The 26,284-nt window shown below is 55.7% G+C and overlaps 3 protein-coding genes across 16 annotated transcripts in view; 2 read left to right on the forward strand and 1 right to left on the reverse strand.

Annotated features, from left to right (window-relative positions):
- Window positions 1-6: 6 nt before the first annotated feature.
- On the forward strand, window positions 7-11,362 carry LOC112989747 (cx9C motif-containing protein 4). 14 transcript variants are annotated; one of them, XR_010391092.1, is made up of 7 exons: window positions 7-77; window positions 766-821; window positions 3,214-4,354; window positions 4,456-4,626; window positions 4,780-4,831; window positions 4,913-5,095; window positions 9,862-10,000. XR_010391092.1 is itself a non-coding variant. In XM_064518410.1 (5 exons), the coding sequence occupies exons 2-4, from the start codon at window positions 4,247-4,249 to the stop codon at window positions 4,825-4,827; spliced, it is 327 nt and encodes a 108-aa protein (XP_064374480.1). In that variant the 5' UTR covers window positions 11-77; window positions 766-4,246; the 3' UTR covers window positions 4,828-4,831; window positions 9,862-9,983. The 14 variants fall into 14 exon arrangements, 3 of the variants coding, with proteins under 3 accessions (XP_064374480.1, XP_064374481.1, XP_064374482.1); XR_010391094.1 differs by having other exon boundaries at window positions 15-77; window positions 3,367-4,354; XR_010391097.1 differs by having other exon boundaries at window positions 15-77; window positions 3,412-4,354.
- Window positions 11,363-12,081: 719 nt separating this feature from the next.
- On the reverse strand, window positions 12,082-19,883 carry FUNDC2 (FUN14 domain containing 2). Its single transcript, XM_064518408.1, has 5 exons — window positions 19,746-19,883; window positions 18,853-19,003; window positions 17,577-17,652; window positions 15,924-16,058; window positions 12,082-15,259 (listed from the first exon to the last, which is right to left on the reverse strand). The coding sequence occupies exons 1-5, from the start codon at window positions 19,762-19,764 to the stop codon at window positions 15,182-15,184; spliced, it is 459 nt and encodes a 152-aa protein (XP_064374478.1). The 5' UTR covers window positions 19,765-19,883; the 3' UTR covers window positions 12,082-15,181.
- A 4,518-nt stretch (window positions 19,884-24,401) lies between these two features.
- F8 (coagulation factor VIII) overlaps window positions 24,402-26,284 on the forward strand; it is a 28,054-nt gene continuing 26,171 nt past the window's right edge. Inside the window, exon 1 of the mRNA XM_026110981.2 lies at window positions 24,402-24,948. Within this exon, the coding sequence (XP_025966766.2) occupies window positions 24,800-24,948 (149 nt within the window). The 5' untranslated portion in view covers window positions 24,402-24,799. The remainder of the gene's footprint in view (window positions 24,949-26,284) is intronic.

The raw sequence follows: 26,284 nt of genomic DNA on the forward strand, positions 1-26,284 counted from the left end.
GCGGGAGGGAGGCCGGGCGGGGGGAAGGCTTTGGCCGGTGCACACGGCGGTGGCTGTCACCTGCGTGGGGGCTGCAGGTAGGTCACGGGGCGGCGGCCGCGGGCCGGGCCGGGCCCGGGGCGGCGCGGTCCCTCCCGGCGCCGTGTCACGCCAAGGGGCTGCTGGCCGGGCCGGACCGAGCCGCGCTGGGCCGGGCCGGGCCGGGGCAGCCGCTGCCGCGCCCCGCAGGCCCGGGCCGGGTGGGAGGCGGTTGCCATGGAGACGCGCTGCGCCCCCTCCCCGCCGCCAGCGCCGGTGCCGGCCTCCCCGGGCCCTTCCCGGGCCCACGCCCCCTCCCCGGGCCCGGCCCCGCACCCCCGGCCCGGGCCCACACCCCCCTTCTTGGGCCCGGGCCCACACCCCCTTCCCAGGCCCACACCCCCTTCCCGGGCCCGGCCGCTGCGCCTCCTTCCCAGCTCACACACCCCCTCCACGGGCCTGGCCTGCACACCACCTCCGGCCGCCCCCGCCGAGCCCGGCCCCCACACCCCCTTCCCGGGCCTGGCCCGCACACCATCTGCACCCCCCCCTCCCCGGCCCGGCCCCCACACCCCCTTCTCCACTGGCTCTTTGCTTACCCCAGCTCCCTCCCCCCCTCCCCAGGCCCGGTTCTGCACCCAGTCCTGGGCCGGCCATTCTCTCGCTCTAGCTTCCACACCCCTTTCTCCTCCTTCCCGTCTTTCACCCGGGCTCCCACCTTCTCTTTTTGTTTTCCTGTTTCTTTAGATCCCACCAAAGCTAGACCTTCCCTCCCCTAGCTGCTGGACAGCCCCGGCTGGTTGGTGAGCATCTGCTACCCCTCAGTAGGTTGGGCAGAGTGGAGAGTTGAGTCGTGCAGGCTTGCTGGGGGCGAGTGCTCTGGGCAGAGTAGAGTCCAAAACGCAGAGAAGAAGCTTTAGAGTGAGTCAACATGCTCTTACATCAGCGGACAGCTCATCTGATCCCTGACTCTTTGCAAGATGCAGGCTGGGATTTTCAGGAAAGCTCAGCTCCCATTTAGCTCCCTGAAGGCTGTGCACATGGAGCTGCGCAGGCAGCTGCACGCTCTCTCCACCAGAAGGCCAAACTGGTGAGATTTGAGCCAGCTTTGGTCCAGACGCCTTGTAGCTATGTTAGCACAATACTGTGCCCAATTCGCTCAGCTTTAGCATCGCTTTTTTCCTTGGTAACTAAATGGCAGCTGAACTCTTCTAACCATCTGACCCAGTCCCCATTTAAAATAGCAGGTAATGGAGGGGGCGTTTGTTCAGCATGCTGAGCTCCAGCTCTGGGAATGGTCCAAGCTGCAGCTGGAGCGCTTTCTTTCATTGTTTTGGTGAAGTATTTTAATGTAATGTCTAATGCTTTAAAAGCAAATAAATTGTCTTCGTTACAAGATGCAGTCCTCCTCCCGGTCATCTTCACGCTTGTTCATGTACTGTATGGCTCAGAAATCCACCCGTGTCCCAGAACAATGTTAAACGTCTAAGGCCTGGTGCTGAGATAGACAGGATACCTGCAAGTCGTGCTGATGTCAGCGGGGCCTGGGCTTTAAATCTCCCCCCCTCAGGACCTTAAACAGCTCAGTCTTCTGCAGCTGTATTGATGAGAACATTGAAATCAGTGTCATAGGATGACACTGCAATCCTGCCAATTTAAGATGGATTGTTTTTTGTTGGCTTGGGTCTTTTGGTGTAGATTGTGGAGCAAACTTAATATAAGGAACAGTTTTTACTATTTATTTTAAATATAAGTAAGCTTACTTTTCCTTTCAACCATTTCTTCCTCCAGGCTCTCATTTGATTTCCTTATAAAGTCAGCAAAAATAGGTGTTGTGTATGTTTTTCCCTTTTTAAGGTTTTAGGTGCAAATGTCTAAGCGCATGCTTTTTCAGATCCTCTCTGCTTCTCTTGTATGTTTTGAGTACTAAAACCAAACCTGTCTCACTTCAAACCCAATTGACGGTTTTGCCTGACCACCAGATATTTATTCATGGCACTAACTGGATACTTTCATAATAGTCTCAGAGGCTGGAGAAAAGAGAGGCCAGACTGGGCCTTCGAGCTTTGGCAACTGAACTCTGAGCTATGGAGTTTGGAGGAAGTTTGGGACAAATTAGTCGGACAAAGAGCAAAAGCACATGTTAACTGCTGCCCATTCTGCACAGTGTCCTCTGCATGAGAGCTTGTTCTGTCAGTCCAGTACTAGCATTACTACCATGTTCACACACAATAAATACAAACAGATATATTGTGCTTTAGTCCTCCTATCTGTAGTTCAGCAAGATTGAACAAGGTTAGTACTTGGATAGGAGACCTTCCAGGAAAGTTTAGTTGCTGTAGAAAAGAGTGGTGTTCACTTACTGAGTGATATTTTTCGAGTACTGAAGTCAGTATTAAGATGACAATGTCTCCTGGTTCTGGGGATGATGAGCTGTAGAAATTCCAGCTTTGAATAGGGTATGAAAGCAAATTCTTGAGCGTTTTTGGTCATGATGGGGCTTTTGGCATTTTACCACAGAGTAGGAGAGTATCCTGGCCAAATTCCAACCTGGGTAATTACATTCTGTTGACTGAAATGGAGCAGCGGTTATTGCTGCATTTCACTGCTGGGCAAAATGATCTTCACACATGGGCTTAAATTTGTGAAGCGACTTAGGACAAAGCAGAATGAATGGGACTTACAGAAATGTCACTTTAACCTTCACAACTCCCCCCTGAAGGCCCTGTGAGGCTAGTCAGTTTGCTGTTGCATTCCTTTAAATGCCAGTGATCCAACTGCTGGGGCATTGCTTGGAGTGGCTGTGGCAACATTGCCCAGTCTGGGGCTGTGAACCATTGCAGTTCATAAGACATCGCAGGATGTCTTCAGAACAGGTGCACTTTCTTATAACACACATACACATTCCCATACATTCAGCAAGGAAACAAACAGAATGGGAGAAAAAGAAATAAAAGACCATTCGAAATTTTCTTTGTTCATAAATTGAATACTGTGACTGTGCCGTTCAGGCTGATCCGTGGTTGGTGTTTAGTTTTCAAAAAGGCAGAGTGATCTTTTGATTGGAAAAAAGGTAGAAAAACTCTGATGTAAGATATAGAAGGCTACATGGAAATGTATTTCCTATTATGTATGTACCCCGATGTTTAACAATTTTTTCTCTCCCTGACCTTCCCTACTTTATTTTGTACTCAGATTTTCTTACTTCTGTCAGAAATCTGCCTTATAACTTCACAAGTTTTCAGGAGAAGATCACTGTGTTTCACTGGGATAGGAATATTGCATCTGCTTCATAGCAGGAAGATGTTATACGTATTACAGCTTAATTCTGTTCTACTTTAAACCTAGATAAAGAATGAAGACTGTCTGTACCATTTTGATTACCTCTTCTAGGGTTCAAAGAGAGAATCAGTTTCCCTGACCTTCATTTGCTAATGGCTCAGCTTGATCTAACCAGTATACAGATAAATGTGCTGTTAAGCAAAAATTCTAGTAGGAAGAACCGTCTCAATGTCTAAAATTCCTTTGCCCCTGCTGGTATCAGTGGCTCTTAGTAAGCAGCTAAAATCTGAACTACGCAAAGTAACGAGAGCTATTCACGAGAAGCTTGCACACAAACGGACAATTCTGCCATCCTCTTAAAAGAGATGAGATGAAGGACCCTTCACAATGACAGCTCTGCAAGCTCCAAATACGAGAAGCTCGTGCGCATGGAGTTTTACGCTTTATCTCCAGAATGACCTTCGTTCCTGTTAGGCTAATTTCACCTGTTGTCACAAGTTTCGCTTTTGGGATTTAGACCATCATTAGCCACGGAAGTCTCACACAAATCACTTTTCTCTCTCTCTTTTTTTCCCCCCTATTTTACACAAGACTGTTAATAGAACTATTAGTGGAATAAGCAAAGCCAATATTCACAGGGTTTAACAGTGTACCTATAGCACCTTTTGTCCCAAAATGCCTTACAAATGCCATACAGCACGCACGTCCCAGCGTGCAACTTGTCATGACATTTCCTTTCACTTAGGCACCACCTTAGCTTCCCAAATTGACTGTTAGGGACATTTCAGCAAATAGCACCTCATACAGTGAGTCAGACACCGTCCAAAGGTGCCTTTCAGAGCTGAGAGCTTTCTCCGTGAATGCGTTCAGAGCTAAGGAGACCATGCGCGCCGCGTGCGTGTTGATGCCGTACACCTAACGGGAGCACCGTGACCTAACGGAGGGAATGGCAGAAGGAGGGCACGCTGGCGCTCCTCCTGTCCGGCTGTGGGTGCGACGCGTAGGTGTTTACTGCGATGAGCACCGCAAAACGTGGCTCGTGGCTGCGGAAGAGGCAAGTGTCCTTCGAGCTTCCCAGTGATTGTAGCTTTGATAACGCAGCTGCCTCTGCTGCCTTGCCGGTAACTGCCTGCTCTTTCTGTTACTCTCCCCCAGGAGGAAGGTATGCTGAGGGCCCGGATCCAAAGAGTTCAGGTTCCCCTGGGTGAGGCGCTGCGACCCAGCCAGCTCCCCCCATCCCGGCTGCCTCATATGTGGCAGCTGTCCCAGGGTGAGCAGTACAGGGATAGTAACTCTCGCGTTTGGGAGATAGAGCACCATCTCATGGTAAGGATGGTGGCGACGTTAGACCATAGTCATTCCTGTTTGTGAAGTCATTTGAGATCCCTGAGGGACGGCAAAGGACTGTTATTTTACTGAAGTCCATTAGCTCGGCCAGGGTAACTGTAGACGTATTGAACTTTTCCTTGTCACTTACAGCTTGGTGGTGTTGAAGAACTGCTGCTTAAACTCGTGCCTGGTGATTAATCTGGTACGTGTAGATGTTACCCTGCTTTTGTACTGTGCTCTGTTTATTCCTGGTCATTCTTTAATATGAATTTTTGTCTTTCAGGAGCAGTGGCTCTAGGAAGATGTCCTTGTATGTTTTGTACAATAAATGATTCTCTCTCCACTGAAATGCAGCCACCTCTGAGGTGGAAGCAGTTAAACAACACACAGCAACATCACACAAGAGTTTAGGACAGGCAGTGAAGAAGAGTATCGTGTCCAATTGAAACGTCAGGGGGAGTTCTAGGTAGGCAGAATATAATCGCCCCGAGCGGAGTTTGGCCAGGATGCTGGAGCTAATGCCTTAGCTGCACTGAGAAGTGCTGTGGGATAGCGCAAGTCCAAGCACGAACAGAAGCTTGATGGGCAGCAGCTTCCTAGCGTTGGGCAGGGGCAGGGGCTGAGGAGTGTCTCAGAGGGAGCTGATGTCCCAGCACCACTTTGTGTAACAGCAGCGCTTTCCGCAGAGGTCTCCCATCCAACTGCTGGTCCCACAAGCTTTTGCTCATCTTTTGAACTTTTGCGAGAGAGCCGTGTTGCAGGTGTCACAGCTGCAGAAAGTCAGACAGTGTCTGGAATCCTGCTTTACAGTGATTTGAATGCGATGGAGCTTTCCTCCAATGTGTTTCTTTTGGGAGATTTCCAAGAGGTTTTCTAAAAACAAAACAAAAAAACCAAACCCTCATAATTTTTACAGGACATACACAACTATCTTTTTTTTAATTCCTCCTCCGGATGCAATTGTATGACAAACACCAAGCCCCTGGTTATATGGAACTCACAGGGTAGGCCTTTACTCAAATATATGTTTTAGTATAAGGTTTGGAGGCATAGAACTATAACAAAAATCATCTATGTTCATTTGAGTTTTTGTTCAGAGAAGGGAATTCTGTGTTTCTAAGTGGAAAAGCACACATTTTGACGAGGAAAAAAGAAAAAGGCTTTCAAGCTTAGTAACATGGAATTTCCCGTATTTGTTATCTGCATTCTCATCCTCTAGCCAGACACAGAGCTGTTCAGTACTGAGGCATCTAACAAGTTGCTGCCTGGGAGAGGTGTGCTGTGAAGATTTTGTGTGTTCGTTGGGCGATTGAGGCATTCTTGTGCATGTTGGCAGTCGTATGCAAGCAGCAGTAGGTGTTCTCTGAGCTGTGGCCCATCATACTGTGCTAGAGAGGGAAATTGGGAGCTCTTCAGAAGTCTTGGCTTTAGGGGAATGCCTTGCCCCCTACCAAAAAAAAAAAAAGCACATTGTTTCTACAGTAACATTTTCCTATCATTTTAGTTCTCTGAGCATGTCCCAGAAGGATCCCTGCCAGAAACAAGCCTGTGAAATACAGAAATGCTTGCAAGGTACCAAGTGTCATTTTGTCTTTTTGGTGTCTTGATTTTTGGTGGAGCTTTTTTCTTTTTAATTAACCCTGTTCTCCTTTCACCTTGAGACGAAAGAAAGCAAGGCCATTAGTGTGAGCTGGATGCAAAGCAAACAATGTCTTGTTTTAATAGATTTTTCCTTGTGTTTGATTTTGAATAACGAGACACCATTAGTACAACACAAAAGTGTTTGTGGCAGTGATGTGCTGTTTCAGACAAAGTCTTCTCTATGCTCTGGGCAGCGCCTGGGAGTCTTGGGACTAAGCTGTAGGCAGGGGGAGTTAAACATTATAGTCAGCTCTCTCACAGAGAGGGTAGTGTAGCATTGGGGGGATTGTACGGGAAGACTGCTGAGCCTCTAGCTCTAGGGGTGTCTTAAGAGCAGGTCAGACTTGGATGTCTGTCAGTGAATGGATTAGGTGTATGCAGTCTGCCCTCAGATCTGATATAGTTTGATGTCTTCTGGAGAACTGCAACAGCTGTTTTGTATTAGCTTAGCTAAGTATTTGTGGGGAAGAGGGAGGTTATGTGATGGTGTCATTTGAGAGAAGGCTTCTAGTAGCCTGAGTTGGGGAGAGCAGGCTTGTTACTCATAGAGGGAAAAATATATAAACAAAAATTCTTTGCTTTTTGGAAAAGAACTTGCTGTAGGAAATGAATAGGAGAAAGCATTCCTCTGTGCCCAAGCAGCTGGGCGGCGTGGCAGAGTTCCTCCTAACTCACCTGGCTGTGCCCTTAGCCAGCATGCTCTGAGCTTCAGTTGGAAATAACTCAGGGCTGACGAGAGAGGGAAGGCTAATGACACCCTGCTAAATGCAGCCAGGCCAGTGCCACAGAAATTCATGTCTGCTTTTAGTTTCTGTGCAGACTAGAAGTGGGTTAGCTAAAATGTAATGTGTGGGCGAAGTCCTGCTGGGGAAGTCAAGAGACGGCTCTGCAACCCTCAGCAAAGCTAATGGTTGCAATCTGCAGGTAGCACAACAGCCCCTGATGGGCTGGGGAAGAGCATAGGAGGAAAAGCATGTGGAAAAATGAGGGAAAAGCCACAGTCAGGTTTTGGTAGATGTCTGTCTTTCCCAGGATTGTTTTTTTTTTTTTTGGAAGCTGTGATCAGCTTGAGGCAAGGGCTCAAACAAATCGCTCTCCATGCCCCCAGAGTCTGTGGAAATAATGCCTGCTTTGCTCTTGCTCTTGAAATTTGGAGCGTTCTCATGAAAAGGGCTGGCTGACTTCTCTCCCCATAATAACTGCACTTAAAAGCTAACGGTTGAAGCCATTTTGGTCCCATCTGTGACAGTGTTATTTTCATAGCATTCATGGAAGTTATTCCAAATGTTTTACTGGTGTAGATATGTGTCCAGATTTCATCTGAATGGTTAAATGTTAGCACAGAAGCGCTTTTGCTCTGCTATGCACACACCCCGCTGCCCGCCACTTCTCTAGCTATCATTTTGGAGCTCTGTTGTTGACCATATATTATCCTGTTATGGAGCTGTACAGATGAAGCAGCTGAGTTAGACAGACAGCAAAGCAATTTTTCCTGTAAGAATTAATGTAATAGAGGATGGAAATAACAGGGATGGGTACAGAGGTTTAACTGACTGATACCCAGGGACAATGTATGCAGTGTGGCAGATGGAGGGGCAGGAGCGGGACCTTGGCGAGATGCTGCCTTTTCGAAGGCTGCCCCTTTGGAGAGGGTCGTGGTGCTAACAGGTCGTGGCTGCTTCCTCTGGGAGACCGAATGCCCACTGCAAATCGCTTCGTGCTTTGCTCTCCCTCGGATGACTAACCGTTGTGCTTTCCAGGAACGCAGCCTCGATGGATGGTAGGGTGTGCCTGCGTGTAGCAGTAGTTCTAGGAACAAACCTGCACAGGCAAAGCAGCAGCTGAGAGAGCCCCTGGAGCACTCCTCATGGGACCATTATCATAGAGAGAGGTTAGCTGACTTTCCCAAGGGCCTGACGTGCCTTCCAGGCTGTCACTTTCCTTCTCTGCTAAGCCGGGGAGCTCAGCAGAGGCTTTGAGCTGAAGGTATCCTTCCCAAGCTACCTGGATTTGCTAGTCTTGGTTTCCTAGGGCCTGGGAGAGGCAAAGCTTTGGCACAGCTGGTCACTGTGGCTGAAGCTCCTCTACAGTAAGATGTTCAGAGCAAGCTGGAGGTGACAGTGGCCAGTCAGGCCTGCAAAAACATCACCTACGCTGGGCAGACTCAAGCTGCCAGCTGGTACAAGCAGTAACATCACCACAGGCTTTTTTTGTCGGGGGGGCCGCTATGTTTTCATCACACATCACTCACAAACTCAGTCAGGGAATTCGTAGCCCAGAGACGAGCCCTGGCTGGCTCGCTCGTTAACTGGGAAGGTCTCGCTGGCTCTCGCTGGGCTCGCCAGTGGACCCAGGCTTGGTCTCACGCTGGGTTGGCTGTTGTGCTGCTCTCTCTAAATCGGGGGGGTGGTGGCGAGCGCGGCGGCGTAGCGCTGGCGCGGCTCCTCCGAGGCAGCGGCCGGCAGCTCTGCGTGCGCGGCACTGCTCGGCAGGCAGGCAGGTAGCTGCTCGGTCGAGCCACCGGCCGCAGTCGGCCGGCGTAGCCCTCCGCCAGCCCGGTGACCGGCCTGCAAAGCACTGTGGGACGCAGCGCGTCACGCAGCCACACTGCCGAGCACAGCGGCAGCACGCAGCGAGCTGGGGCAGGAGGGATGCTGGACAAAGTGTCTGTGCGCTGCAGCGCTCGACCCTGCCGGGGCAGCTGCAGTCACTCAGAGCTGGAAGCAAAGGCGATACGGTGGCAGTAGAGGGGTGCAGGTGTGTCCCTTGGATGAGTGCTGCACGCACCCAGTTATCCCAGGCTAGCAGCTCATTTTTGCTCGGTGGCCCATCAGCAACAGCGTCTGAGAGCAGGCACCTAGGGCAGATTGAGAGGAGGACAAGCAAGTTATTTGGCTTCAGGACTTCCCGAGCTAGAGGTGGGACCTCTGTGTGGAAGGTGGTCACCCCCCCGGCTCCATGCAGTGCGGGTTCAGCTGCTGGCACCTGGAGAAGCGTTCCTGCTAGCGTGCCATGTTGCGATGGGAAGCTAGAATTACTTTGCAAAAATGCATCCCTATTCCCCCCCCCCCCCCAAAATTACAGGCCACTGGTGGGGTGTTTTCAGTCATACGTCACTCCTGCCTTTTACAAACCCCACAGCGATGAAGCGTGCACACGTCCGTACTTACACCAAGTCCTCTTGGATGCTCTTGTATCACTTGTAAACCTTACAGTAACATGGCACTTGGGCTTGAGAATGAGGATCACAAGATTCAGCTTAAAAGGCTAAAGAAAGCAGGGATTGCAGGGCAGCAGCAAGGGAAACTTCATTGTAGTGACATGTGACAGCTACAGAGCTAGGGGCCCGACGGTGCGGTGCTCCCATCGGCAACAGCAGGGCTGGCTTGGTGCAGCTTTGGACAAATGCAGCTAAAAGAGATGTTGTAGAGCAGGGAAAGCGATGAACTGTCTGTGAGCAGCTCTGGCGTTTCAGCGAAGCACGCTGCGCAGCACTCAAAGGGCTGGGCTGGATGTGGCCCCTCTGGGGACAAAATTCGCTCCGCAGCGCAGACTTAGCGTCACCCTTCTGTTTTTTTTTTTATTTTCCAGCGAACAACTACGTGGAGTCTAAGTGCGAAGCCGTGCTTCAGGAGATGCGGAAGTGCTGTGCCCGGTACCCCAAGGGCAGATCCATCTGCTGTTCAGGGTTTGAGAAAGAAGAAAGAGAGAGAGAAAAGTTTAAGGCTGCTTCGAAAGGAATTCCCCCACCACCTCAGTAACACACTGCAGCTCCAGCAGGTGCCAGAGCGCGGACTCACCTGCAGAGCTCGTATGTGCTTTTTTCAGTCCTTCTCTAGACTTTCAGGAAAGCCAGATCGCTCCTAGAACACACCATCCCGTGCACCAAAAAGTAAAACGCAGTACCAACAGATGGCCTGGTTAACAGACTTTACTTGCTGTACCAAAACATCATCTACATTGTCTTAGCATTGCACCTGTGTCTGTGAAAAGCCAATTTGATGTTTTTAGAATGCTTACCCTCCTCTAATCTGTCCTCGGTATCAAAATGCAGGGGTGGAACCACGTTCATTCTGGCTTCTGGAGTGGGAGGTACAGGAAACAAGCTCAAAAGAGTGAGTTTAAATGTGACACATGAAACGACCATCTTGACACAGCGAAGGTAATGCTGCCATCCTGCAGTAGTTTCAGACAACATTCACCTGTCCACTGGCTCAAGCTCAAGAACGGGAGTCAGATCTGGGGCTTGTTCCTAGTTCTGATGTAGATCCTGAGTGACTACAAGTCACTTTGCCTAAGTGCCTCACCTTCCCACTGGATAGAGTTTTGATTACTTTATATCGGGATTGCCTACACGCTGCTATTTGCATGACAATAAAGATGTTACAGGAACATTATTTCAGGGATTGCTACAGGAATAGGATTTTTAAAAGAGCAATATTCATTTGGAAAATCTGACTGTTGATATAAAAACGAATTTATAAATTTGTTATGTATAAATGAACACCTTTAAGCAATATGTTATGAACCCAGCATAATTCAATGCTCTGGTACCCGGAGGCCTGTCACAAAGCCCTGGGCTAGATCCAAGAACTGATTTAGGTGCCCTCACTGAACAAGGTACAGGCACTCACTTTCCACAGAGCACTCCAGACTCTCACTTGCAGGCATGCTGTGTCTGGACCCCAGGGCGAGATGGCTTTTCAGATGCTCTCACCCGTGCAGCAGAATTTCCTGTGACCTGTAGGCAGAGCTTGGTAGACAGGTTCCTGCATCACCCTTCAGAGCTGCCTAAGTCTCTCCGTCCACTGTAGCAGGAGTCCAGGCACCTCAGTGGGTGCCAAGTCCATAACAGGGCCCAGACACCTCAATATCAGACTTTGAACCCACTAGGCTCCTAACTCTGTCATTAGATCTAGCCGTAAAGGACTTTTGTGCTGTGATCAAGTACAATTTAATTATTAAATACAGCTTCTATAAACAGACCACTGTAGTCTAGGCACAATAGATGAGTGTATTGAAGCCTAGAAGAGCAAACCATCTGTATTCACTGCTCTGAAATACCATGATACAAATAAATGACTGGAACAAATTGCAGTCTCCGTTTGGCTGTTTATTGAGAATACAACATAGCTGTAGAGACCCAGGCAGCTTGGCTGCCATTCGCAGTCCAGGGCTGCATATGACAACACCATGTTGAAATAGGAGCTGCTTGATATTTTTATATCCAGGGCTCAAGATCAGAATAATTCAGAGCTAGCCTTCCCTTCCTGCCCAGAAAAACCCTAAGACAAAATAGGGTTTTTAGCATTCTTGAAGAGCATGGAAAATGCCAACAAAGCAGTGAGGCAGCTCAGACACCTGATGAGAAGCTCATGTTTCCTTCTTGCCGTGTCTTGAGCAGGAGCGGCAGAAAGACGATCACTAATAGATGATCAGAAGCAAGTACTTAGGCTTCTATTGCACCCATTAGGAAAGCAAAAGTCCACGCCCACCCCTGTGCAGGCAGATACAGCTTGTTCAGCAGGGAGGCTGGCTCTGAAGCCCGGCTGGCAGGAGAACCCCCTGTCCACCCCAGACATCCCAACTTTTGGGAGCACGGCTGATGGGTGCCGGGACCATCAGGGAGAGGGACTCAGGCAGGCAGCCCACTCTTAGCCAGCTTTACCTGCCGAGAGGAGGGAAGGCAGCTGGCGTGCTTGGAGGAGCCTTACGCTCTGGGCTGCAACTCCCGCGAGTCAAACACGGCATGCTGCGTAGGGCAAAGAGAGGCTGGTTCCCAAGAAGTCAACAGACCTCACACGGAGAAGCTATTAGAGCAAAACTGTTTAATAAAATATCACTTCAACAAGCATTTACATACAATATATAAAAAGACTTTACAAGCCTAGTGTGTTTTAAACCTTCCCGTACTGGAACAGGCACCAGAAGTCGTTGAAACCAGTCCAAGGGGAGTGCGTGTGCATGCACGCGCGTGATGGGGGGTGGGACATTCATGTTGGCGCCTGCAGCAACGCAAGTGCATCCCCACGGAGATTGTTCATTCAGCATCAAGGCTTCCAGTGCGGCTACGCAGCACTCAAACGGTGCCAGCCCGAGACCGACACTGGAACAGCAAAAACACTTGCCAGATTTTGATGTCCTTGCCCACTCCCTGCCTGTGTTCACACCAAACTCAACATGAATTTGTCTCAACCACTTGTTTCTCCTTCCAGCAGGAATCGAGACATTTTAGCTCAATTAGGACCATCTCTGGGCCATTTCTCTCCGTAGCAGTAACTCCGGATCCTGGGGAACAGGACCCAGTACACTCTTCCCTAGGCTGGGGCAGAAATAACAGGGATTTATTTGAGCCTTAAGGTCTGTTAATTATCTACTTTGAGCTTTGTCTTTGAAGAAAGCTTTGGAGACCGAAACGTGCCTCAGTAGACAGCTGTGTTAGATAACACACCAGGCAGAGGGAAAGTAAAAATTTTCTCCCTACAGGAACAAGGGAGATCCTGCAATACATATGTATGAATTCACGCACGTTCAGCTGCATTTCCTTTTACAAAAAAAAAAAAAGCAGTCTTTTGTCATTCCACTCCCAGTGATCTACTGAGGACCTATTTGTTGCCTCACAGCATTCCCACAGCCCTTGAGGGCCTCTAGGAAGGCCATCATTGAAGGCATGTGAGCCTGCCTGCTCACACGTACGGCAGGACAGGAGCAAAGACACCAACTTCTGCTTCCTGATTACCCGCAGCTGCTTTTAGGATGAAGAAGGTGAGAAAACCTCAACTAACTCAACGTGCTGCTACATTGACTTCAATGAACACAGGGTAAGACAAAATCAACTGCAAGTGCTCACCCCAAAACCTCTGGTGGCAGAACCCACAGTTCCAGCTCTTCTAGCATTTCTCTTTGGGGAAGGTCCCCCACTTCCATCCATGCCAAGAGCCAGCAACGCAACATGGCGTTACACGGTGCAGGAGAGGGTGCAGCTGCTGCCCTGGGCACTGCATCCTCAACACCCACATGCTTCGCCATTCTCCAGCGTGTTTCCCAGGTCGGATGGGATGACTTCCAGCAGAAGAGACCCATTCTCTGCAAGAACACTTACACGTAACCTGCTGGAGGACATCATCACCCTGCTGTCACACGAGTCCCCAGATTTTGGAAAGAGGCAATGCCAACCCAGCCCCAGCCAATGCAGAACAGCTCTAAGGAATTTTTTTTGTAGAATTTTTTTTTCCTTTTCTCTTGTAGGTTAGAGTTCTGCTCTGCACATAGCTGCACGGGGCTAAAAACAGCAAGGCTCTGCATCCTGGCTGCCTCATTACCCGCAGGGAAAAGGCTGCAGATACAGGAATTATGGAAGCAAGGGGATAGTTCTTTTTGTGGAAATGGGGAAAAACTAATGAGCTCAAAGAAGGAAGGAACACCACCAAAACAGAAAGCTAGAAGTGGCCCCTGCCACAGGAATACACCCTGGTTTTCCTACCATCTTTGTCATCTAGGCCTAAGGACCCTGTTCTCCTAAGCAGACAGGATGGTAAGCAGGTTGCCTTAGCTGCTCCAGGTAGCATCTCTGTAACCACAGTCTCAGGTTGGGGAAGGAAAAGAAATGGGAGTTATTGCCAAATACGTTCAAAGGAACTCGTGATTTCTGAGATGCACTAGAGAAGGGCAGCTGAACCACTCTGACAACAGCAGCCCCCAGGATGCAGACGCTGGGAAGATTAAATAATTCAGTTTGCAGACACCAGGGAGATGGGATTCGTACTCTGCAGAGGCAGATAAAAGACTGCACTCAAAGCAGTTCTAGCCAGATTTCATATCCTTCCCCCCACTCCAACTGAGCTGGCAACAGGGATCCTGGACCAGTACAATGTACCCTCAATCGGGATGCATCTCCTATCTACAATCCTGTCCCACACAGTTACCTTCTTATGGGCATCACCAACTCCACATTGGCCAGGGAAGGCCATGCTAGACCTAGCAACACCAGTCTGAGCCACCAGTAAGCAGCACAGCTGAAACACACGCTACCTGAGCCAGCCGGCCCGACACGGATGGGTCGAGCAAACAAGAGTGCCTCAGCACATTTCAGAAGCTGAGCAGCCACCTGGCAAGCAAGAAAGACAACTGCGCTCTGCAGTGCAGGAAACTCAGTGACTTTCAGAAGACATGATAAGGAAAGGGTTGGAGAGTCACACACGGTGCTCAGTTTCCATCAGCAGTGCCAGCGCTGCAGTTCCAGTAAGGGGTATAAATAACAGCAGAGGAGAAGCCAAAATGGCCATTTACGTGTAGTGCAATGGCAGGGGGAAGGCAGGAGAACGGCCCAGCCCCACACAGAGCGTGAACTGGCTCCTTAACCACCAGCCCAGAAGTCCATTCTGGCACAGAGCCCAAGCTGCCCCCTGACACTTCTGCCTCCACCGAAGGACAGCCGGGCATATTTGGATTTCACACACCACCTCTGCACAGAGGGAAGCACAGGCCTTCCAGGTACCACGGAAGAGAAAGTACAAGCCAAGGAGCAGTGAACAACTGATAGCTGTTGTATACACATACTGGTAGACAAACAAATGTAACAGTCCTGGGCACCTGCGAAGAAGCTTGTTTAGAGAGTTCTCTGCCCCTACGTATTTATGAGGCTGCAAATCACCAAAATCTGGGCATATTGGGTGGAGAAAGGAATCACACTGATATGCTGGGGGTCACAAGCTTCAGATCAATCCCAGCACCCAAACAGCCCAGACAGAGGAAAAAGCTGGAAATCAGAGCAGCATTGTAAGAAGTATGGGTTGGAACCTGGGAGCAGAAGGGATTGAGCCTGCTGGCAACAGCCACTGATTTCTAAGTGGGAGGGAAAACGAAGGAGAGGACAGGGAGGTTGGCAAGAAAGGAGAGTCGAGTGCAGTTCCTATGACGCCATTCCAAGCAGAAATCCTCCAGCAAACCCTCCGGTCAGGATAACATTCTTCTTCAGAAACGTGATCACCTAAGCATGGGAGAGAAGAGCCAATAGCGTTCTCCAACAGCAGCAGGTCACTCACCCGCCCTCCCCGTAATAAGGTACCTCTCAGGCTGCGAGCTGAGCTGGGAAAGCGGCCATTGCTTGGCTCTAGGAAACGAGCCTCCCTAACGACCTCCCTGCTCCCATCCCCGCGTACGGCTCCTGCACAGTTAGCATCCCAGAGCAGCCCGGATCCTGCGAGAGCTGCCGCACAGCCAGAACTTACGCACCCCCGCATCAGACACCCGGGGCTTGGTTACGATCAGTGCGCTGTCAATCTGACAGAAGGGCATAACAAATGCATGTGTCAGACCAGGACACAGCAGAGCCGAGGGTGACCAAACCACGCTGCTACCAGATCTGCTTAGCTATGCTTGTCAGACTGAAGAGATTCTCCTTGAGCTCCCCACAATCCCAGCAAGTTTTCTTCCAACATCAAGGAATTTGCTACAACACATGGGGAGCTGGCATCATGCCCAGAAGCCACCCTGGCTGTCTCAAATTCACCTGGGCAGCTTTGCCACCTCTCCTGTTCTGCTGTTACACAAGAACTCCCATGATGGAAGATCCCTAAGAGCCCAGAAGCTGATCCTGTTTCCTGCTGTCCATCCAGCTGGGCACCTGCAAATACCTGGGAGAGTTGTCTCACCTCATCCACTTTGCTTTTCACTTCTGGAGACATTTTGTTACCGCTGCCGTGAAATTTCAGCTGCTGCTTGGCTTTGTTCACGTCCCGTTCTACTAGCTTCCAGTCCACTTTGATGTATCCTGTGTGGTTTGCAATCTACAGTTTTGAGGGGTGGAAAGAAAGTTCCTGGAGTGAAATCCTGCACAGCTAGGGATTACAAAACCCCCTTGCCATCCCACCCCTCCCCAAACCAAAGCCACCCCCCACACTGGTTCAGCAGGCTCAGAGAGAAGAGATTGAGCACAATCTTAAGAGTTGGAAAAAGCACCGTCCCCACAGTTTATATTAACCACCCTGCAACATCTGCCTGCCACAGTAATCCTCTAACACATGGGCACACCACTCCAGCTTAGCATGTACTGGCCTCTTTTCTCTAACGTAAAGCTGGCATTCCCTCCCCCTCACAACTGCCACGTGCGTTGTTGAGACTCAGCTCCCCTGCTGCTGGGGGTGGACACAGTTATTAATAGGCTGTTCCTCCCTAAGTATTTTATCTGGTCAGGATGATTCAACAGTGAAACTCCCTGCTCAAGGCAAGCTTTGGGCTATCAGCAGAACAAGTGGAACCAGAAGAGCAGGGAGAACGAGCTACGCAAGACACAAAACTGGAAACCAAATAATGAAGGATTGCTGCATGAGGCCTATGAATTGTTCTGCCTTCTGCAGGACGTACAAGCTGGATTTCAGCATCCAAGATGCTCCTCTCAAGTCCAGGGTTCTTAGAAACCAGAAGAAACATAGTTGGAGGACACAGAGATCTCTGTTTCCCTCCTCTTTCCCTGTACATTATAAAGATCCTCATCTGTTCTAGCCCAACTCCTCAGGAAGCCAGCTTGAAGGGAAGCACATCACAGACATGGATAACCACCCCCTTGACATTAAGAGCTGTTTCTCCAGGGACTCCATCTCCACCAGCACAGAACTAATGACAGTAGCCAGCTCTGGCAGCAACAGTCCAGAGCTCACCATGGCCTAGCCTGCCTCCTGCTCCCACTGCACTCAGGTGCCTCTGCAACGACAGCCCCCACACGCCTTTGGCCCAGCTTCTGTTAGCAGTCCGTAAGCAAAAAGCACCTCTTGGAGAGCCTCAAAGCTGTGCACACTGTTCCTGCTTTGCTGCCGCTACAGAGAGAAGACATTTATTCAGAGATCGGAACAAAAGCCTTGTCCCTTCCCGCATATCATGAGCACACAGACACCAAGCCAAAAACAGCTTCAAAGTCTTTATAGACTGCACTCATCTCTGGCTATCACAAGCTAAGAAGTACCACCGAGGTGATCGAATGTGCTTCTAAAATGTTCTTATGCAACTCCGCAAGTGGCACTTGCACACATCTCTGGTTCTAATATGCTTTACACTACCCATGGGAATGGGGAATCTACGTCATGAGGAACATGTGCACGTGACATCCACGGGCACAGAGAGCTCCTGGCAGAGTAGGGAACTGAATCCACGTGTCCAAACAACAGAGAAGTTGTTGGGACATGCTGAATTTTTTTGATTATTAAAAGCACCTGTTGAATCACAACCACAGTTGTTAATTACTATAACCACTAGACAATCCTTCCACCACACACAGTTCTTGGAAAGCCTAGCCCACTGTGCATACATACCTGAAGCAGGAAAAAGCCACCTCCCACTGCTGTCGCTGCCAGCTTCCCAACCTTCTGGAAGATGAATCCAGTACACCTACAAATCAACCAAGATCCAGTCAGGAGGATGGGACACCAAACACACGCTTCAGCATGCTTCCACAAACAGGGCAGCGTTTGGCATTCATCACACAAAACTGAGACAGCCTGACTAGTGGGAGAAGAAGAAAGCCAAACAGGATCAGAGCAAAGGAGAATGGATTTGTGCCCAGCCACACGTGATGCTTCATAACTTTTTACTCTTCGCTATTACAGTTCAGCATTTCACAGATTTGATTCTTTTCCCTTCAAAAACCCTTTTGGTCCTCCCAAAAGCATCACCAGAAACATGAGGTTTCACTGGAATTAACTTTTTTTTTTTTTTAATGGCATCATCTCTAACAGGAGATTAAAGCAGCACACCTGCTGAGGCCTGAATGACCTCAAACATTTGCTTGCTTTCCCATTTCAATTCTTCAGGGCTGAAATAAGATGACGGCAGAGGTCTAAAGCTACGGCTACCTCCAGCAGCGTGATGCACTTTAACTTTTAAACATCACTGCAGCCGCCAGAACTCAAACAAGCACCACCCCATCGCTCGTTCATGCAGCAAAGGGCTGGAGTGTTATGTCACCTCAAACAGACTTTACTTTGACCACAGTTTCCTTATCAATACTGCAAAACAACACAGCAACCTTCTCTCTTACCCGTTTCCGAATAGATGCACTTGGCCGAAACAAGAGAGAAGTCACCAGCTCGCATTTTTATTAGAACACTAACAGGATACGTCATTCTCTTTTAAATGGTTACTCCTGGGTCAGGAGAGGGCAGGCACGGCACGAAGCAGGGATGTGTCAGCAAAGTGGTGCGATCACACTAAGTTTTCAAGTCAACTAGCGTTACAAGTGGCACGATCCCAAGGACCACGCACACGAACGCCAGTGCGCAAGATGCAGCGAGCCACCTCCACGGGAGGTTTTTGTGCACGGATTCCACAGCCCAAGGGAGGAATTAATCTCTGTTCCAAGAGACACGTTTGTCCGTCCTAAAACTCAACACCAGCACATTATGCCAGAAGGTGTGGAGAACGATCTCACCTCAAAAATCAAAGCCTGCTGCTGCTTTCCCCTCCTCCCCTAAGAGACAGTCACAGTTCTTCAGTTCCAAGTTAAATAAACACCCTGTTCCTGTCGGGATGTCCCTCAAAACCCATCTGGTGCTCATGTGCCGCGGCAAAGGCGGCCCCAGCACCTCTTACCAGCCCGTGACCCCGCCGATCACCAGCTGCGTGGCCACGTTGTACTTCTCCGCGCTCGACCCCGAGCTGGGGGCGAACACCTTGCGCCACCAGGGCCGGTTCTTGGTGTACTCCGCCAGGTCCAGCACGTTGTACGAGTCCTCCTTCCTCCCTGCGGGCACCCGGGGTGCTCAGTGCCGGGCTGTGGGGCCCTCGGGGCTGCCCTCGAGCCCTGAGACCTGCCCCGGGGCTTAGAGACCCCCCCAGAGCTCCTTGGATGCCCCCCCTCCAAAGCCTAGAGACCCTCCGGGGCCCCTCTGACCCCCCCCGGAGCCTAGGGACCCCCCTGGGACCCTCTGAACCCCCCCACCCAGAGCCTAGGCTCCCTCAGGCCCCTCTGCCCCCCCCCAGAGCCTAGGGACCCCCCAGGACCCCTCTGGACCACCCCCCCAAGCCTAGGGACTCCCTAGCGACCCTCTGAACCCCCCTCCCCGGGCCTAGGACCCCCCCAGGGCCCCTCTGGAGCCCCCCACCAGGGTCTAGGGACATTCCCCACTACTCGGGTCATAGGAACCCCCCAGGGCCCCTCTGGACCCCCCCTCGGGGCCTAGGGACCCCCTCGGGCCCCTTTGAACCCCCCCGGGGCACCTCGGATCTCCCCTCTCCAGGGCCTATAAACCCCCCCAAGGCCCCTCTGAACCCCCCCCGGGCCCATGGGCCCCTCGGAGCCCCGGGCCCCCCTTCCCCGGGCCTCCGCCAGGGTCAGGCCCCTCAGGCGGGGACGCGCCCCACTACCGGCCGCAACGGCCCCCGCCCCGCCCTGCCCGAGGCGTCGCCAGCGGAAGAGGGGCCGCGCAGGGCCCGAGCCCCGAGCCCCGAGCCCCGCTGCCCGCGCCCCGGCCCCGCGCCCCCACCTCCGCCCGGGGCCGCCATGGCGCCCGCTCCGCTCCGCTCCGCTCCGCTCGCCGCCGCGGGCACGTGACCGCCCACGCGCAGGCGCGCGCACTGCCACCGCCCCACGTGGCCACGCCCCGGCGCGTCCCGCGGGCTCCGTTCATTGATGAGAAAAGCCCTCGCCGGGGGGGCGCGGGGTCACGTGGTCACGGCGGCGCGGCCGCGCGCGTGGGGCCGTGCGCGGGTCCTGGGGGTGGGGACAGACCGGGCGCGGCAGTGCACGGGCCACGCGTGTGGGCACGGAGCAGCCATGCAGGGAGCACGCGTGGGCATGGACCGGCCGTGCGCGGGTCACGCGTGGGCGTGGACCAGCCGCGCACGAGTCAGGTGTGTGGGAATGGACTGGCCATGCGTGGGCCACGCGTGTGGCCACGGAGCAGCCATGCATGTGTCACGCATGGGCATGGACTGGCCGTGCACGGGTCACGCGTGGGCACGGAGCAGCCGTGCACAGGTCACGCGTGGGCACGGACCGGCCATGCACAGGCCACGTGTGGGGGCACGCAGCAGCCATGCACGGGTCACGCACGTGGGGACAGACAGGTCACACGTGGGCACAGACCAGCCACGCACAGACCACACCTGTGGGCACGGACCAGCCGCGCACAGGCCGTAGCGCAGCATCTGTGGGCGCACGGCATCGAGGGCGAGGGGAGAAGCGGGGCTTTAAGGGCACTTTAACGGCTTTCTAACATCCGCTGTGGTTTGCTCCCTCCGAAACGGGCATCCCTTGCTCGGCTGCGCGCTGTCGGAGGGGACGTGGTGGAGCCGGGGCCACCGGCGTGGGCCCCGCCACGCTGCGTCCCGCGCGACACACCCGGGCTGCCCCCGGCCGATTCGGGCACCCCACCTGCCCGCCCAGCGGGTTTGGTCTCCCTCGAACCCATGATCCCTCGCAACCTCAATTTTTGAGCCATTGCTCGTTCGAGCTCTCGCAGAGCAAGGAAAAGCCACGTCCTCCCCGCCCGGGACTTGGCTGCGCAGAGAGCAGCCGAGAGGCAGGAAAAGCTGAGCCGCAAGAGGCAAAAAAAAAATTAAAAAAATAAAAAAAACGCCGCTGAGGAGACGGTAGCGGGAGGAGGAGGCGGCTCGGACCTCCTGCTGCGGGGTAGAGCGAGGCCGCGGCCGGGTGCAGGAGGAGGGAGCCGGGCGCATCCCGGGGATCCCGTGGGAGTGAAGCCGGGCAAGGGGCGCCGCAAACGAGGTTTTGCTCTAATAACCACCCGGAGAAGGAGACTGCGCTCTGCAAGGGTTTATTTACCCCCGAGCGAGGGGGAAGCTGGCCTGCTTGCTCTGCGAGCGGTGGGCTGTCGCCCGCCCCCGTCCCCGGCGTCGTCCCGCGGGCGCAGCGCCGGCGGCTTTGGTGACCCAGTAATCAGATGTAGCTGTTGGAGAGAGTCGGACAGATCCTACACCGACTACTGAGCGGCCAAGGGCGCCTGGTCCGGGCCTGGTCCGGGGTTCCCCTGGGGAGAGAAAGGCGGGGGCCGGGCTCCGCCGCTCCGGTGCACGGCGGCTCCCCGGTTGCTGTCGGGCTGGATGGGGGCTGCTTCCCTCCGCGGCTCCCCCGCGCACGTGGGTCCACGGAGCGGCCGGGGCTGCCGTCGGGGGGGAGGAAACGGCCCCGGGGTGCCGTCGGGGGGGGGGAAACGGCCCCCGGGCTACCGTCGGGGGGGGGGAGGAAACGGCCCTGGGGCTGCCGTCGGGGGTGGAAACGGCCCCGGGCTACCGTCGGGGCGGGGGGGAAACAGCCCCGGGGCGCCGTCGGGGTGGGGGAACGGCCCAGGGCTACCGTCGAGGGGGGGGAAACGGCCCCGGGACTGCCGTCGGGGAGGGAAACGGCCCAGGGCTGCCGTCGGGGTGGGGGAACGGCCCAGGGCTACCGTCGAGGGGGGGGAACGGCCCCGGGGTGCCGTCGGGGCGAGCGCTGCCCCGCGGAAACGCGCCCCGCCGCGCCGCCCGCCGCCCGTGGAGCCCCCCCGGGGCACCTACCTGGCCGCCGCCGCCGGACTCGTCCCGCTGCCGGGGGGAGCCGCCGCGCCGCGCCGCCCCGGGGCTCCCAGGCTGCTGCTCCGGCCGCTCGGTGCAAAACCCCCCGGGGCGGCGCCGGTGCCGCTGCTTTTAGCCCGGCGTGGGGCGGGGGTGAATTCCCCCGGTGCGGCCGGGCCGCCCGCGCCGGAGCCCCGCAGCAGCGCAGGGACAGCCCCGACGTGCCGCCGCGCCGGGAGGAAACGCGCTGCCCGGCCCCGTCAGAGCGAGAGCGCGGGGATTTTCGGCGGGGTTTCTCTCCCCCCGGCTCGCGCTCTTCTCGTTTTCTGGAAACGAAACACACTCGGGCGCCGGTGCCACTTTCTGCGGGGGTGACAGCTCTTCTCCCTCGCGGGGACTTGGCCGCCCCGGCTGCCTCTTTTCCCACTTCCACGGCCCAGGGAAGGGGCTTTCTGCCCCCCTGCCCGCGATTTTCCCGGGATGAACCGGGCAGGCGTGGGGCTGCGGCTGCCGGAGCCGGCTGCCGCTCTGCGCTTCCACAGCTTCTTCCTTTGCCAGGCTCGGGAGAGGGTTTTTCTGGGACAGCGCCGCTTTTAAGCAGCTCCCCGCGGAGCTGCATCAGACCTCGTTAAATTTAGCCCCTTTGCTGGCTGCGTCGGCGTGGGGACGCCGGGGCCCCCGGAGCGTGAGCCGTGCCGAGCCTGGGTGCAGCGCCCGGCCGCCAGCCCCTCGCACCGGGGGCACCGGGGGCACCGGGGGCATTGGCGCCTGGGTGCTGTGGGGTGCGGCGGGCCGAGGCTTTGCTCCTGCGACGGCAGCACACGGATCCCGGCGGGATGCGGGAGGCACACCGGGACACCTGGGATGACGAGCCAGGCTGGGGGTGCGAGAGGGGCCGAAAAAGCCGGACAGCCACGATCCCTGCTCCGGGCCTGACCCAGCAAGAGCTGCCTGCGGAGTCAGCCCAGGGGAGACTCCTCGCTCCCGGCTTGATTTAACGAGCTACGGTAATTAGGTGACTCGGGAAGGGCTTGCGTGCCCGGAGGCTGCTCTGGTTCCCCCGGGTTGGCCTGATGCCGGAGGAGCTGGGCGAAGCCAGCGGCGGCGGGGAGCATCCTCCGACCGGAGAAGCACGGTGGTGCTGCGGACGCAGAGCCGGGGCCGGCCGCCCTCCTGGGGCTGCTCCGCGTTGGGATGCGGAGGGGAGCCGCTGCCCGGAGGAGCTGGGCCGGCGTGAGCGCCCCGTGGGCGGCCGCCGCCGCTGCACCGCTCCGCGTTCCCGAGAAGCCGCCGTGAGTCACGCTCCTCTTCTCGCACACGCAGAAAGTCCCGGGAGGGATGAGACGCCGTTCGCTTCGGTCTGAGTCACTTCTACCCGCCCCAGCGCCGAGCTGAGCCCGGCGCGAGGCAGGGAAACCGGCGGCGGCTGCTGCCGGCACGTGGCTGCTGCCGGGCCGAGCCGGGCGGCATGGCCGGACCAGCGCCGCGGGGAGCGCCGGGAGCAGCTTTCCCCTCCCACCGCCGGCAGGATGGGGCCGGGGGGGTCCCGGGGGCCGGGGCATCCCCGCTGCTGACGCACCGCCTGCTTCGCCCGGCGGCGGTTGCTGGAAACCGTGGGGCGGCGGTGGCTCCTCTTCCTCGCAGTGACACGGAGCCCCCGGGGCCGCGGCCGTGCCGGAGGAAACGCGCTCCCGGCTGGCGCTGTGCCCCCGCCGCGGCGGGGGGGCCTTGCCGCCTCGCCAGCCCCTCTGCGCGGGGAAGCGCTGGGCAGCCCCAGGCCCCCAGGGTTTTACACGGGCCCCCGGGGAGCCCCCCGGCCCTCCCTGCCGCCGTGGGACCCCCGGCCACCGGGGCCGACCTAGGGAATGGGGTGGGAAGCGGGGGGTGGCCCGCGCTTCCGCGCACGCCGGGACCGAATCGCCACCGCCCCGCGCGCCGGCGGCCCGGCGGCGTGATTTACGGGCCGTTTCCCCAGCTCGGTGTCCTCGGCGGGCGCCAAGGCCGAGCAGGGCGTTCCTCCCCATCTTCCTGCCTCCGGGAGCGGGCGAGACGGCCGGGTGCGGGCGCGTGTGTGCGCGGGCTCACGTGCACATATCTGGGGAAAGGCGGGGGGATTTCCTAGCCATTGAAAATAAAAAAACAAAAGGCCCAAAAGACGTGAGTTTATAAACAGGGGGCAACTCGCCAAGGCGTCTGGGTGAGCCTTCGCCGAGCCTGCTGCCGCCGGGTGCTCGGACGTGGGCTCGCGTGGCCGAAGCATCTCCCTCGGGGCACGGTGGTCCCGGGGACGGTGCTCCCTCCCGGCCGTCCCACCGGCACGGCCCCGCTGCTCCCGGGCGCTCGGGCTTCGCCTGCCGGCAGTGCTCGGCCTCCAGCCCCGTCGCCCGCCCCGTGCACGGGCACCCAGCACCCAGAAGGCAAACGCTCCCCTAAACCGGCCTGCGAGGGCTCGCGGGGACAGGAGTCGGCTCCCGGCTCCCGCAGCCCCGCGGGAAGCGGCGCAGGCGGCTCCCGCAGCCCCGGGGCCTTGGAAAGCAGCCGGCCTCTAGCCGCTCTCCTCCTCTCCCCGTGCAGCCGGCGGGAAGGTGGGACCAGGCAGAGACCGCACCTAAATTCCCCTTCCTCTGAAACCCTCCCTTTCCTCACCTCGCCGCGGCGGCGGGCCAGGACGCTGCGCCAGGCCCTGCAGCTGGCTCCCGCAGCGCAGCGGAGCGCCGGGCTGCCTCTGCCCTCCCTTTCCCTTTGTTTTTTCCTCTCCTCCTGTCACTGTCACCCGGGTGGGAGAGCCCGTCCCGTGCACGCTCCTCTTGGCGCTAACCCGCCCGAGCGATTCCTCTCCTGCTGCCTGTGGGAAACTTTCCAGCGCTCCGACTCAGCCGGTGGCTGCTGCCTTCGAACCACCTTCCCCTGCGGATTGCGACAGCTGGATGAGAGGATAAAGCCTTTTCTCTCCTCTTTCCTTCCTCCTCGCTTTCTTTGCGTTTTTCCCTCCTGAAGCCGCGGAGGTTCCCGGCCCGCGGGCGCGATGCCGGCGGGAGCCCTGGGCTGCCTCGTGCTCCTCTGCCTGCTCGAGGGGAGCGCGGGCAGCGTCCGGAGATACTACATCGCCGCGGCGGAGAGCGCCTGGGACTACGTGCACAGCGACCTGCTCCCCACGCTGCAAGCGCCGGCAGGGTAATGCTCTTTTTTGCAATTCCGGCAGCCGGCACGCCGCGGATGCCGCCGGCTCCCGGCGCGCGTGGCAGAGCGAAGCGGCGCCCGGGCGGGCAGCGGGTGCGTTGGGCTGCCGGCCGGGCAGGGGACGGAGGTTGCTGCGTGGTGGGGAGTCCCTAAGTGCAATCCCTCGCGATGCACGTGGGATATGGGATAGCAAGAGCTGCGGGCTGTGCTGTCCCTGCCGCCCTGCGCTGCTTGGTTATAACAGTTTGTCCACGCTGCTTTGGGGGTGCCGGCGGGGAGGCAGCGTCCGTGCTTTCCCTCCGGGCGCTGCAGGGGAGCTTAGTGGTGCTGCCCTGCCCTGGCTCAGGGCACCGCCGCGTCTGCCCGCGGGACACCCAGCTCTTAGCTGTTTGCATCTTTGCCCACGTCACATTGCTCGGACTGATAGTTTCCAGCGTTTTGGCAAGTGCCGATGTCCGTACGCAAGAACGGGAGGGCAGAGGTGTGCTGGTTTGCCCATCGTTGTGATCCGGGAGGGATCTCTGCGAGCAGGAAGGAAAAACGCGGCAGTGGCATCGCTCGGTGTCGGGATGGCGTTGTTCGGACGTGCAGAGTTGGCTGGGACACGTGCCGTCGCGAACTAGCCGCAGGGAGCGGAGACGGGCCGCTGACTGCCCTGTGCCCCCGCAGCTCCGTCCCAGCCCGCCCGGCTGGAGCCGCGAGCAGCCGTGCTGGGCAGCCAGGAGCCGGGCTCTGGCGATGACCCAGGTGCCGTAGCCGCTGTATCAGCTACGGCTTTTTCCACCTTGGTCGCTTCAGGAGGAAAAACGTATCCAGCACCTCCCGTATATTGCACTCGAAAATAGGAGGGTACGGTGGAGCTGAGGTTTCCCAGGTTGTTAATTTGGCCCCTTGGCTTTGCATTTTGATGCTGTCTTTAATGACACACGTGTGCACCGTTTCTGACCCAGGACTGACCCACAGACCTGCGTCAGCCCTAGGGATGAGCGGAGCATCTGCGGCAGCGCCTGGCTCCGACCTCGGGGCCTCGGACTCCAAAGCCGTCATTGTGCTCTTGGTTTTAGCAGTGGTTTTCATGGCTGCCCACTCGCACCGCTGCTCTCCCCCCGTTCTAACCTCACAATCCCCTCTGTGCCTTTTTCATCCTCTCCTTGGAGCTGCGTGACCACACGGTCCTGGTGCACCCGCATGTCCTGCCCTTCGGCCAAGGGCAGCTCCCAGCACCACGCAGCAGCCCCCGTCGGCTGATACCCAGGGAGGGAAGCCGAGGGCATTCGCCGCTCTCCGAAACGGGAAAAGCTAACTTCAGCTCTCCCGACGGGCAGCAGCC

Source organism: Dromaius novaehollandiae, chromosome 11 (genome assembly GCF_036370855.1).
Source record: "Dromaius novaehollandiae isolate bDroNov1 chromosome 11, bDroNov1.hap1, whole genome shotgun sequence".
NCBI lineage: Eukaryota > Metazoa > Chordata > Aves > Casuariiformes > Dromaiidae > Dromaius > Dromaius novaehollandiae.

Excerpts from the sequence above, each read along its gene's own strand:
- LOC112989747 (XM_064518410.1), top strand. The coding sequence starts at position 4,247 with ATGGCAGAAGGAGGGCACGCTGGCGCTCCTCCTGTCCGGCTGTGGGTG. Across the intron at positions 4,355-4,455 it reads GGCTCGTGGCTGCGGAAGAG|GAGGAAGGTATGCTGAGGGC; the intron begins GCAAGTGTCCTT and ends ACTCTCCCCCAG. Across the intron at positions 4,627-4,779 it reads AGATAGAGCACCATCTCATG|CTTGGTGGTGTTGAAGAACT; the intron begins GTAAGGATGGTG and ends TGTCACTTACAG.
- FUNDC2 (XM_064518408.1), bottom strand. Across the intron at positions 17,653-18,852 it reads ATCGGCGGGGTCACGGGCTG|GTGTACTGGATTCATCTTCC; the intron begins GTAAGAGGTGCT and ends GTTGATTTGTAG. Across the intron at positions 15,260-15,923 it reads TGAAAAGCAAAGTGGATGAG|GTGATCACGTTTCTGAAGAA; the intron begins GTGAGACAACTC and ends TCCCATGCTTAG.